This window comes from Antechinus flavipes, chromosome 3 (assembly GCF_016432865.1).
Source record: "Antechinus flavipes isolate AdamAnt ecotype Samford, QLD, Australia chromosome 3, AdamAnt_v2, whole genome shotgun sequence".
Taxonomy (NCBI): domain Eukaryota; kingdom Metazoa; phylum Chordata; class Mammalia; order Dasyuromorphia; family Dasyuridae; genus Antechinus; species Antechinus flavipes.
Window position 1 is genome coordinate 78,895,379 of NC_067400.1, and position 13,626 is coordinate 78,909,004.

General features: G+C 40.5%; 1 protein-coding gene across 3 annotated transcripts in view; it reads right to left on the minus strand.

Annotated features, from left to right (window-relative positions):
* Positions 1-13,626, minus strand: part of NRP2 (neuropilin 2) — a 146,769-nt gene that overhangs the window by 34,126 nt on the left and 99,017 nt on the right. For 2 of the 3 annotated variants that reach the window (XM_051983716.1, XM_051983718.1), the window contains exons 13-15: positions 8,753-9,015; positions 6,753-6,849; positions 5,323-5,343 (exon numbers count right to left, since the gene is read on the minus strand). In XM_051983716.1, coding sequence (XP_051839676.1) covers positions 5,323-5,343; positions 6,753-6,849; positions 8,753-9,015 — 381 coding nt within the window. Of the gene's footprint in view, positions 1-5,307; positions 5,344-6,752; positions 6,850-8,752; positions 9,016-13,626 lie in introns of all 3 variants that reach the window. The other variant, XM_051983717.1, reaches the window with a different exon arrangement.

Genomic DNA, 13,626 nt, shown 5'->3' on the forward strand with positions numbered 1-13,626 from the left:
TCATAGATACTGGGACTCCAGAAATTTAATCACTGGGTTGCATTGTTAAATTGAGCATTGTGGTGGTCACATGTAAGTGAACAAATTACTAAGTGTTTGCTATGTTGGGGATAGAAATAGAAAATTAATACAGCTCCTGCTCTCAAGGAACTCACATTCTAATGGAGGAGAGACAAAACAGAAAAGTAATAAGTAATATACTTTAAAAATATACCTAAAATTAATAATATACTTAAAATATTCATTGTATGCTCATCTGGTGCAGGGAATGCACCTAAAGCCTTAACATTTGGGGCTGAACTGCATTTTAGCCCAGACTCCCGACTCTCAGAGGATTCTCATGAAATTCCAAAATTCCACAGTTTATCTATTTAAAACTTCTACTGAGGAAGATGAGTGGGGCAGACAGGGAGCTATTATTTCTCTGAGATTTCAGTCTTGTCCAGATGTTGGGATGTGCGGGCATGACCTTTCCTTGGTTGGATTGCAACAGGGTTTTATACTGCTTATGACATGTTCTCAAATAAATTAATTCCCTTAAGACTTCATTTTGATGATATGACATGATTTTTTTTGATTTTTGATGACATGATTTCTGTTATTTCTATTAGTCATACAACTTTTAAAAATCATCAAAATGCTTTTAATTCTTTCATTGTTTTATATTAGTTTGTTATTTAATAGAGAAGCTAGGTGGCACAGGGGATAGAGTATTAGGTTTGAAGTCAGGAAGTTCAAATCTAGCCTCAAAAACTTCCTAACTATGTCGCCTTAGACAAGTCCCTTAATCTCTCTTTGCCACTGGAGAATGAAATAGTAAACTATTCCAGTAGCTTTGCCAAGAAAACCCCATGGACAGAGTCCTGTGATGATTGAGGGGCTAAAGATGTTTTCTAGACAAAAACTGTTAGGGTTTTTCCCCTTAAAAAACTTTAAAAAAAAAAACATAAAATCTACTCTGTGAGTTAACATGGGTAAGGACAACTCACTGCGGTTAACTTCATAGATTGAAATGAAGGGCCTGGAGGAGAGCTTCAAAGACAAGGAGTCTGTTTAATTTGCTAGATGTAATTTAAAAACAAAAAAAAAAACTAGTCGGTCCCACCCCAGACAGAAAGTTTACAGAAGATGGTGGAAGAATGAGGTAACCCGCCCACTGATCTCTTTTGAGAGAGAAGGGAGAAGTACAAAGTGTCCTACAAATGACTAATGAATGAAATATCTCCCCTTGATCTTTGTTTGTCGCTCAGATGGGAAGAGATGAGTGAGAAACATCACAGGATTTTCACCAAAGCCACCAGATCTTTGAAAGTTTAATTCTACCATTATATTCTGATCAATGGCAACATGAAATCTTTGCTTTCTTCCCCTAAATCTAGAACTTCTTTTTCTTTCTTTTAATCGAAGATTGTCCTTTATGTCCATGGAGAAGGGGGGTCAGGGAAAGAAATTCTCATCCCTTCAGATAAACTGACCTTGGCAGCTGTTTGGATAAATGGTAAACTATGGGGAATGTAGGCGACCTCTTTGAGGATGTACAGTATACCTCAGACATAACCCATGAGTGGCTCCAAAAGCAAACAATGTCAGCCAAGCAGTTATCCCATTTACACCTATCTGATCTCCATGCTTTCTTGCTCAGCAACACCTATTCTTAATCTGGCAGCTGAAGGAAGGGAAGAGGGGATCCAGGAACAATTCACATACCACAGCTGCCTATCTGAAACACAGACATGGATTGATTACTAATACTTTCCTTCCTTTCACCAGAGGATCACTCTGCTGAACACTAATTAACCCTCACAAGCATCCTTGTAACACTTGAAAATACTCCAAATGGAGCCATTCCTAAATTATGCTGAAACAGGAGGACTGTCTCATGTCCCACACTCAGGGGAGTTATATGCTATGGGCCAAGGGTATTCTAGGAGGTGAATGGGCCAATTGGGACTAAACCTAATATTCATCATTCATATTCCCCAAACCTGGCGTCAATAAACTTGTGGAACTATCTCTTTTCTTTCTGTCTAGACTAACCTTCTGACATTTTTTTCCTTCTTCAAGCCCCTAGATACATAAACATGATATATTCACAATTGGTTTGTCCTTGAGTTTGGGGGACCAAGGAGAAAAAGAAAAAACACATAGTATGCCAGATCTTCAACCCCCCCCCCAAACCCCTTAAGATAGCTCCAAGCCCTAGATGGCCCTGGCTGTAAGATACTCTTCAAAGAGAAATGAGCAAGTTCCTGTGAAGCAAAATTTACTCTTTCTATTCATCCCAGGGGTACTTAATGGGTACTGGAATGGTCTTAGGACACCCCCATCTTCCTTAAAAGAAAAGTCTAAGATTTAGCACACAAAATCTAGGATCCTGGTGGGCCAAATAATTGGTGAGCCACACACATTTATCTTCACTATTCCTTGTTTCAAAACAAACATACTGTAACGGTAACAATAACTTTCTCTTTGGCATCAAAGTGCTAAAAATAACCACCTGTTCACTAACATTGATTACTCCTTTATGTATTTTTATTGGCTTCTTTATTATTACTCTTCTATTTGTTTTTTCTTTTCTTTTTTTAAGTACTGGTCAAAAGGAAATAATTCATCATCTTAACTGGATTACTTTTCTGTGCTTTCTCATTCTTTTCTGTATATGAGGCACATTTTGATTCTTTAATTGTTCAATTCATGAAAAAGATATATGATCACACCACATTTGTATGAAATGCTTTAAAAAACATACGACTCAGATTGCATGTTATTCTAAGTGATTTCATAATCAAAAAAAGTTGCGCTTTGGTAAAAGACATGAACACGCTATTTATCCATATTCTCCCCTTTTCCTCACACACCATTATAAAGCCACAGATAACATGCCAAAGCAAAAAGCTCATTTGAAGTTATTTGAATGCAAAAGAAAATGTTTCATGGTAAAAAAGAAAATGAGAAAAAAGCAAAACTTTTAAAGACATCTTCAAATCTCAAAGTGCCCCAAACACCCAGGACCAAAAGCATCTGCCTTCAGTATTTAAAAACATTCTAAGGTCTTCCTAAAAAAGGGCAATATTTTCTGTCTCAAGTCATTCAGAATGAATCCTTCCCCTTCTTGCAAAAACAAAACAAAACAAAAACAAAAACAAACCCCAAACAACGTAATAAACCCCAGCCCACCAACACATGGGATCCATATGAACAGCTGCTATTATAGAACTTTATCGACATAATTTTCTTCATCACTACCAGATCCCATTGCTTCTAAACTCATTTTATTGTGTTTGGGAATATTTAACTTTTTTCTCTCTTTGCTTCCCCTTCCCATGAAAGGGGATGTTTCAGTGTTCAGAATACCAAACCTTGCCCCACACAGGTCTACCATACCATCTGTTTACATATTTATTTGTTTAGGGGGACATTGTTAAGCTTTATGGGAAACACACGGAGAGAGCACGTGTGCGCCCATTTGATTATTCTTGCAGAGAAGTGAAGTCTTTGATACCAACCCCCTCAGTCACAGTCTGAATCATGGGATTTCCCACTCACATCCTAATGGCATGTGTAGCAACTTCTGGGAAGTCTGTTCTTATCTGTACATGGGCAGTTTGAGCTTCCAAGCATTATGGCAATTACGACCTGAACTGACAGTCAGGTGTTCAATAAGATAAAGATTTTATTTTACAAATAAAATACAAATAAAAAAAATAAAAAAGTACAAACATTGTACTTGGAATTCTAAAGGTAAAAAATTCAAATTGTTATCAAGGAAATTTTTGAAAATCCTTCCAAAAAATTATTTCAGATTTATATATATCTCATATTCAAGCAATTCTAATGCATGTAAATAATAACTTGAACTCATGTGCATAGCCTTATGTGTGTATACTATGTGTATGTGTGTGTGTGTGTGTCTGCTCAGACACGTGTGCTGATGAGATGGAAATGGGGTACAGGAGGGTAATTTCCTGCTATGGAAACCTGGTATTTCCACTCTAACCCCATCCAATCTTCACCTCTCGCTCCAATACTGTCTTAAACCTATGACTGGTGAGTGGCAAATTAGGTAAACTAAAAGGGAGTTAAAGAGTGCATTCAGATAACAAACCAGGGACTTATCTGTCCCTGAGCAACTATGAGCTAGTCATGAGTTGGGCAGATTAATGGGGACAAAGATAAAGTCTAGACTTTGGATATAAAAATGACTTTCTTTATCTCTGATATGCTATCACCTCTGGGGTGAGATCCAGTAAATCTAACAGGGCATAATAGCATCACACAACTCTATTTGCATAGAACAGGATATGATTAAATACTGCAAATATAGAGGAGGGTAAGTGGGTGTTTCTATGTGCAGCTCATACACAGGTAAGTATAGAAGGCTAAATGTCCTTTACTTGGGGTGCATCCCCTCCTTTCACAATACATTAATCACCTACTAATAAAAATTTGAGGAATGTCACTTTTATGGGCTTATGGATAGGAAGACACGAAAAGCCAACAAAATTTCCACAGCACAGAGAATTGCCATTCATTTGGAGTCTGAAAAGGGTCCCTCACTTTCTAAATGAGATAGGCTCCCTCAGTTCTATTGTTATTGCTGTATGCTCAATTGACTTTAACAGGGAGATTTTTAAAAATCTCATTTTCTATTTTCTAGCCCTATATTTGAAGTCTTCTGTTCCAGAAATATACCATTTCTCCCTGTTTCTTTTACTTTTAAATATCAACTTCTGAACTCTAATTGTCCCTCCTTCTGACAGTCATTTCCAGAGTCTACTTCCTAATTTTCTTCCTTTAAAAAACCACCTGCCATTATACCTTATAGTAGAATAATTGAGACTGCTGTCTTAGTGCCTGGAAACTGGAAAGAAACCATCTTCATGCTAAAATAAATCATTGCCACCTCATTTCACTTTTAATTTGCTACTGATTTCTTCGTTAACTCTGTCTACTGGCTCTCTTTCCACACCATTCATACATTTCAAGCCTCGTTGCTCCCCATTGGTCAACGCAGGGCGAGAGGTTTATCCATAACCTATTTGTCTCTATTATTGGCCCCTAAACTTTAATTAAACGAGAGATAGTCAGACTCTCAATCCTTTCTCCTATTGCTGCAGGCATAGTTAGCACCATCTAGTGTTGGGAAGATATATCACCCATTTCTCCTAACTAGTACCACCACAAAGAGTTGCTCAAAATGAGAGAAGACTGCTTTTCAGATTCATATTACATGGGACAGGAGGGTAGGAAGGCAGAAAAACAGCATATATATACATATTATATATATATTTTTAAAGTATCTTTTACCTGAAAAATTCTCACCTGGAAAAGCTGTGATAGGTTCTGAAAGAGAAAAAAAAAAGATGCTTTAGAAAGATGAAGGCAAAAGTGACAATGGAATAGGATGAAAGAAGCTAAATTATTTTTGGTAATTTTTCTGTAACACCCTCTGGCCTTGGTTCTGAAATATCAAACCCAAAAGCACATGGGCCATATCTTTTACATATTCTATACCATACCTAACACATCATCAGAGGACAAAGGTGCTTAAAATTTCTTTGGAACAAATAAATCCTTCATGGATTAATGGATCCCCAAAGTATTGTAATCAGTTACTTATAACTGATTGCTTTTTCAGAGCCTGGATCACTTTTAGATGCTGGGAGCCTGGGAGTTTCCCAGAGGGGCCAGGGCAATCCCAGGTGCTGGTGATATCACCATATACACACATGCCCAAGACAAATGTGCCAAGAAAATCACTCTGTGAGTTATTAGAATTACTGTTCGGGCCAAAGAAGCTCTAGTCCCTTTTCAATGCTACCTGTTTTCTACATGAGTATAACTCCAGTGCCCACAGTGAGTGTTTATGGCAGGGAAGACAAAATGTCTAGCAAAGCAATAGCAGGGAAACCCAGGTAGGAAAACATTAACCCCGAGGTAAGACATTGAGTGAGAAGTGTATCTCTCATTAAGATTTACAAAGATATCTGGCCAATAAGAGGATATTGCACCTTGCTTTTCTAAGGGGTCATTGAGCTACTCAATGAACACTGGGCAATTTTCCAGTAGCCATTTAGCTTATGCATTTGGTGGATAAGATACCAAATTTCCAGTAACCTGCTTTATCTGCCAAGATTTCCCCTGTAATCCAGTCAGGTAGAAAAATCCTTAAGTAATCATGCTACTTTGCTAACACAGTCTAAGCAGTTTTTTGTTTGTTTGAATTTTTAAAAAAATCTGTTTAGTGGGAGGGATGTGGTTTTAATTTTTACTTGCTTGTGAAGGTTTCCATTAAGTATATCAAAATCTCTGAGCATATAATCCAGACTGGCAGGTGGTTTTCATCCTGTAGCATTTTCCTTGCTAAAAGCTAGCATTTGACGATGGGGTCTTGAAGTTCAGAAGTTCTTTATACTTATTGTACATCTATTTTTGATTGAGAACATGGCTTTGCGTCATGTCACATTTCAGCTATTCTGAACAGTTCCAGGGAATTATACCCACTTCTAAGCTCAAGCACAGGAGCCTGTATTCTATAGATTCCAATTTCCCCTTCTCTTTTCCCTTTTCTTTCCTTAGTAGGAAGAAAAAGAATAGCTCTCTCCTTTTAGCAAGGTAACAACTGAGTTTGTGGCCCAAGTTGAATCCAGGAAGCACTATATCTAACACGGTGATCTACTATTTTTTTGGTGTATACATTAGCACTTGTTGTCTAGTTTGGAACAGCTAAGAGGAGACAGATGTTAACATACCCATGCAGTTCTCTAGAGGGATATCAGTGCCTATCCGGATATCATCGATGGCAATCTCTCCAGAGCGTCCTTTGCCTAGAATTCCCTCGAACACAATCTATGAAAACAATCAGAACAAATCCCATGGTTAGGTGAAGTTTCCATGACCAAACAGTGCAAAGATTTCTCCTTTCCTCCCTCCTTGTCTTTATTTATGTATTTGTTTGCTTGTTTATTCATTCATTCATTTATTGCACCTGGTATGCATCTGTTGACCACATGGCAGCAGCGTTAGAAATCTTAATTTGAAAAGAGGTGGTTCAAATCAAATGCATATTTGAGGGGGTGGAGGGAGGAAAAAAAACCACACACACAACAAGGTGATGAATTTTTATGTCCAGCTACAAGAACATGTTGATTAAAAAGAACCATAATTGGTTCATGTTACAAGGAGGGGAACTAACCCGAATTATGTTTTAAAGTCCTCCCTTTTTTTTTTTTTTTTCTTCTTCAATACCCAAGTTGGATATTTGGAAGCATTCTTATAATTCAGAGGAAATGAATAGGTTGAGACACTGTGAGAAAGGGAACATATGGATTCACTTTGCTTTGAGGGCACAGCTTCCTTATGGGTACACCATTATAACCAGGAGAAAATGATTCTCAACAATACCCCTCTAACACAGGGATGGGAAGGGCAGTGAGCAAACAGAGGTGTCTTTGCTCTGTGATGTTAAATCATCACTCTTTTTTTCTCCCTCACTCAGTTCTCTCTCTGCAAACTAGCACATGTCCTCTGGCAAGCTAAGCAAACAGTTGGCTGCCTCACTCGCCATCTGTTGCTGCTTCATAACTGGGGAGGAGAAGGTTAATGCTGAAGCTGGTGTGGAGTCACCTATTCCAAAGGGTGGCTCGGGTGATTTCTGCCCAGCCTACCAGCATCAGAGCAGCTCCCACCTCCCACTTCTGTATCTCAGTTTTTCTGTCCCTCTCTCCTTCCCTCCATCCTTCTCTCCTTCCCTCCATCCTTTTTTCCTTCCCTTCCTCCCCTCCCTCATTCCTTCCCTCCCATCCTTCCCTCTATTTTCCCCTCCCTTCCTTACAGTATCCCTCTCTTTTTCTCTGTGTGTCTCTGTCTCTGTCTCTCTCATTCTCTCTCTGCCTCTCTCTCTCTCACTGTCTCTCTTGTTCACACATTCTCTCTTTTTCTTTCTGCCTCTCTGTGTGTCTGTCTGTCTTTGCCTCTGTCGCTATCTTTCTTGCTGTCTCTCTCTGTCTGCATTCTCTCTGTTTCTATGTCTTTGTCTCTGTGTCTTTCTGTCTCTCCTTCTCTCACACACACACTCTCCCTCCCTCCCTCCCTTCCTCTCCTCCTTCTTGCTCTCTCTCTGTCTCTGTCTCCCTCTCTGTCCCTCTCTTTCTTTTCCTCTCTCCTCCCCTCCTCCCCCTTTCCCCTCCCTTCTCTATCTCTCTCTCCAGCAGAGATCATAAAAGCCAAAGTGGCTGGGAAAGAAATGATTAGTTTAGGACTCGCTCAGATCCGAGGGGCCACAGAGAGAGCAGGCAGCTTCCACTCCCCTTCCCTGGCTCAGATTCATTAAGGCAGGTCAGGAAAGGCTGTTTATATTTCCTTCAGAGACTCTTAGACATAGCTTTTCCCTTCGAGAGGGGAAGGTTTGTTTGTATTTATTTTTCTGGCTTTTGTGGCCCTTTGTCAGGCTAGCAGATAACAATCTAAAATAAAATGGAGAAGGGGAAAAAAGCATTTGTCCGGAGAAGATTTCAGCAATAGAGAAGCAATAGGAGGAACAAAGAGCTAAGTCTGGGTGTATAGATAGGCACATTCTGAATAACAAATAAGAGTGTCATTTAGTTGCTATGGCAACGGGAGAAACACAATGAAAACAGGGGAGCTTAACCACGTTCCCTGTTGATGAATGGGCACAGCCCTTTGAAATATTGAAATCAGGCTCCAGATGATTCCCTCCAATCTTCACACAAATCTCCTCTGATCACCTCACCTGATACTCCATTTCATCACTCGGCAAGATGATCCTTCCTTGTCTCCACTCGCTGCCTTGGTCTTCCCGGATGACCCAGAGGAGCTTGCTGGCCTGGCTCGCCTTGCGAACCACTTGCAGGGCGATGCCGTTGCCACCTGTGGCTTGGTACTGGAATTCCATGCAGACGGGGCTTCTGGGCAGGTAGAGGGCAGGGCTGATGAGCCGGCCGTGCTGGTCCTCTCTCCTTCCGTTACTCTGGAGCCTCAAATAGTTCCTGCCATCTGCCAGAAACAGACCCAAAGCAGGATGGTGACATTAGCCTCTGCCAATGACACAGAGTTTCCAAAGCAGATCCCGGTGGGCCAGGACCCTGGGGTGAGAGATGGGGCCAAAAGAACTGCTGATTTGATTTTTCCCCCCCAAAAAACGACTTGCCTAAGTGTATGGGATAGTGGCTGCTGATCAAGTCCCCAAAGCCGCCTCCCCGAGGCTGCTGTGTCTAGCCTTTACAACATCTTGCCTCCAGCTCTGATCACAAAGGAAGCATTTTAGCTGTCACATCTCCACACATGATGCTAGATGGCTTCTGGGACTCAGAGACACCTATCATCATTTAGAAACCGCAGTCTGGATGTTATTAAGGAGGAGGAGGTGGAGTTTGGGGAAGTGGCAAGGGTACCACCAAATGGGGCGCACACCTCCCACTCCCTTCCCTATCCGGCCTGGGGAGCCTTGCACTTGGCTGCCTTTTCACAGAAAGCCAGACACGCGCAGATCCAATGATAACAATAACCGTCATTATCGCTAATGAGCTCTGGGGGCCTCTAGTACAGAGCTTCACTTTTAGCACCGAATATAAATATCCTAGAAAATTAGGGTTTTCCCCTTCCAGATTTTTGGAGAATGACTTTAATTGCTGTTTGGTTTCAAATAGAAATCAAATACCAAGCAGAATACCAAGTTCCCGATACTGTGGGCTAGGACCGTTCCTGCCAGTTCCGTGGCCAATAAAAAACTGGTGCCAGTGGTTTGCACCTGCAAATCCCAACTCGTGGGGGTATCTGACCACTCGTACAAAGGACAGGTTGGCCCTTACACATGTAAATCAATTGCATCTGCCTCTGGGTAAACATAAAACACTTCTGTTCAAGAGCTATGCCTAAAAATCTGTAGCTAAGTGGAAGGAATACCATTTTCGCTGAAAACCCAGCACAGAACATAGAAAAGAAACAGCCAAACACCTTGACAGCATCCATAGCTGGGTTACATGTAGGTGAAATAGACATCTCGGGTAGGTAAGGAAGGAGACTGAAGGTCTCGAGACCTCAGCACCTTGCTAATTGCTAGTCATTTGCCACCCATCTGCCACTGCCATCGTGGCTGGCTAACATCATCCTGGCTAAGCCAGGACCTGGCGATCCAAGAGGTGGATGTCCTGCAAGTTGCACAGAAAGCAGCTGCCTCTTCCCCCCTCACCCCTCTGGCCCACTCCTGTTTCCTAGACTCAAGAACGAATGTACTTGTACCATCAAACATGGTTCTCTCTGATTCTTTCTAGCTCATTTCTAGCCTTCGAGTTAAATTACACAAATTTCACAGCATATGCTCTGACTTCTGTTACTGCCTTACCCCCTCCCCCCCAAATCATCCTGAATTGAATTTGGCTCCCGGCTCCCTGCCCTGCCCTCCCAAGTTGCAAAGAAACAAAACAAAAGACCAAAACAAGTATGATCTCTTTTTACAGAGTGTGAGTGGTTTCCATTTCACACTCAAATAAGCACAGAGGAGATTCTAAAAACTCTAACAGCAACAAACAACTATCTTAGTAAGGTAATAGCATTTAAATTCTCTTTGATGGAAGGAGACTACCCTGGGAATAGACTCAACTTGGCATTCAAGGCCCTCTATAATCTGGCCCAGTCCTTCCCAACCATGGTATTGCCAACATATTTTTCAAGCTGGAATCATTTCACTCTTCCATACCACAAATACTTTGTTTTTATTCGATGTCTGGGTTTTTCCCTCCCCATTCCACCCAATCCACATGAATTTCTCCTTACTCTCAATTTCTCTAGCTCTGTATCACTCACTCATTTGGGCATGTAATTACACATTGCCTATGACTCTGCTGCTAGATTGTTTGATTTTTTAGCTTCCCTTTCCACTGAATGAGAGGCTTCTAGAGGACAGGAGCCATGACTTGCCTTTGTTCTGGTTCTTCCACATAGCTGGAATGCATTTTCTTCACCCCTATTTCTTAAAGTTCCTGGCTTCCTTCACAGGACTTCATCTCAAGCTCTACCATCTACCTGACATCTCCCAGGTGCCCTCTCCCTGAAAAAAAATCTACTTTATACTTTCTTTGTATATATTTTGTCTTCATTATCTGTATATGTGTTGTTTTCCCCCAATAAGATGCAAACTCCTTGGAGGGTAAGATTGTTTTGCTTTTGTCTCTGGGGGTCCAGTGCCTAATCTGGTACTTGTCACATAGCGGGTATTCAACAAATGCTTGGTGAATTAGTGAATGAATGACATTTTTTCTATCACTTTCTGCATCTATGTGAATATAGGTACTTAAAAAATATGTATTAGATGAATTAATGATAAATGAATGGGAAAAATTAAATCTGTTGATATACTGGAGTGTTTCTGAGCCAGGAGATCCTTCAAGTTCATATAAGCCTTCTAAAGCTGTTTCCCATTCTCTTCTGAGGAAGAGTCAGAGACTGGTCATCACAACTATCTGATTATCCAATAAACCATCCACTGACCAAAGAGATTCTCTCTCCCACCCCCTATAATTCAAAAGTGATCACTTGCTTCTTCTCCTCATGGATGAAAGAAATTGGATTTCAAAGATTTGGCATCCCACTTTCTCTTTCATATTTTTCTCTAACAACAAGACCTACTTACTGACTAAAAATTGCTTGGCAAGAAATGCTGTCACTCGTGTGAATTTATGTTCTTAAGAGGCAGGGAGACAGTGCAACAGTGAGAAATTACTAGGTGGAAAAGGAATCCATGTGGAGGTGTGGAGAATGCTGCTAGTAAGAGTCTATTTTACTTTCATATATTGCTACCCAAACAAAGGGCATCATTAGGCCAAAAACCTTACAGAGTTACTCCCCCAGGGAGTCGGGGATGCCTTCGTTCTTTCTCTACATGAAGGTGATAATACTGTAGTTTGTATGGCAATTCTGAAGACCAGGGAGTTAATACTGGTGAAGTGCTAAGTAGTGTGCAGGCTGCTGACGGGAACATTATTCACTCCTGACATCCAAGCTAATCCACTCATCTGTGGGATCCGGAGACTAGCGATGCTCCAGTTTTCACTCTGTTAAATCATTTGCTTCCTACTTGCCTATTAAGTGCTATGAGCTCTGGGGAAGAAAAAGGATATGCAAATTTGAGGAATTAGTAGCAGATATGAGTTAAGCACATGCTGAGCTGAAAAGTATCTCTTGCCCTTCACAGAGGGATACCATAACTGATCCAAGGTCATGGTAGAGATTGGGTCCAAAGTAGCATAAGTTCAAGGAAGGGTAGGAGAGATTTCATTTCAATGGTTTGGTCTCAGAAGTCTAGACTCCTGAAAAGGAGTCTTTGGTCTGACGTGAAAACTTCCAAAAGATTTCTAGACTACATTGAATCTAGAATGGACCAACTCATGATATGTCAGTGTTGGAGAGGATTCCAGAGGGTTATCTTCGTTCAAACTGAATGAGGAATCCTGAATAAGGAATCGCACCAGCAACATACCTGCCATGTACCTTGCAAGTCCCCAAGTGACAGGAAATTTACTATTTAAACATGCTATCACAAGACAGTATGATTCTCCCTTTCACATTGTAACTTGACTCACCGCAGTTTCAATAGAGCACAGATCAACATAAGAAATTAAATGGGAATCTATTGGGAGTTTTGCAGAAACTGCACACTGAGATCAGCAGATGAGACAGAAAAAGTTTAAAAATTCAAGAAATGCATAAAAATATGCATAGTATTACATAACATCAACATATTTTATCTTTACTATGATAATTCAGACTTCTTTAGTACAAGGGGAGGGCCAATTTTATGCAGATTTTCTAGATCATGTGGGGCTCTGTGTCCCTAATTCCTGAGATGTGGAAGAGAGAACTGTAGGTTCCACTTTCATACAATTATAATTGTTAGGAACCATTTTCCTTCTATGAACTTGAGGTCTACCTGTTACTTCGGCTTGCTGATCCTTGGTATAAACTACAAGGCCAAACAGTTCAAGTGTAATTCTTTTACAGCATGAGATCTTTTCAAATTCAAAGACAGCTTACTGTCCCAATCCCTAAATATCTTTGTTTCTAGACTAAGCACTTTTAATTCTTCTTTTTGGGGGAATAAGGGGGAAGAAGGGGGAGGCAATTGGGATTAAGTGACTTGCCCAGCATCATACAGCTAGAAAGTATCTGAGGCTGTATTTGAACTCAGGCTTTCTGACTTCAGGTTTGATAGTCTATCTACTGTACCAACTAATTGCTCCACCTCTAATTCTTTCAAGCAGTCCATCTATGGTTTGGTTTTGAGCCATATTGTCGTCCTCATTGCCTTCCTCTGAAAGTGTTCCAGGGTTATCAATAATCTAATACTTCAAGCATACATTATTTCATCCGTGTGGATATTCCTTTCATCAGCTTAGATCCTAGTCCTTTGCCATCTCACTAAATGATCTTTTTAAGTTACTCTGGCAGAGAAAAATCCACCAACTGGGGGACAATTTTCTGATGATAAGTGTCTGTGAACTTAGCACACATCCAAGAAGAATCCCGATTGAACTTGTAAAGCATCTTTCCTAAAATGGGGTGCTCAGAACTAAATTTAATATACCAGATGTAGTTTGTCCAGGGCGGAGT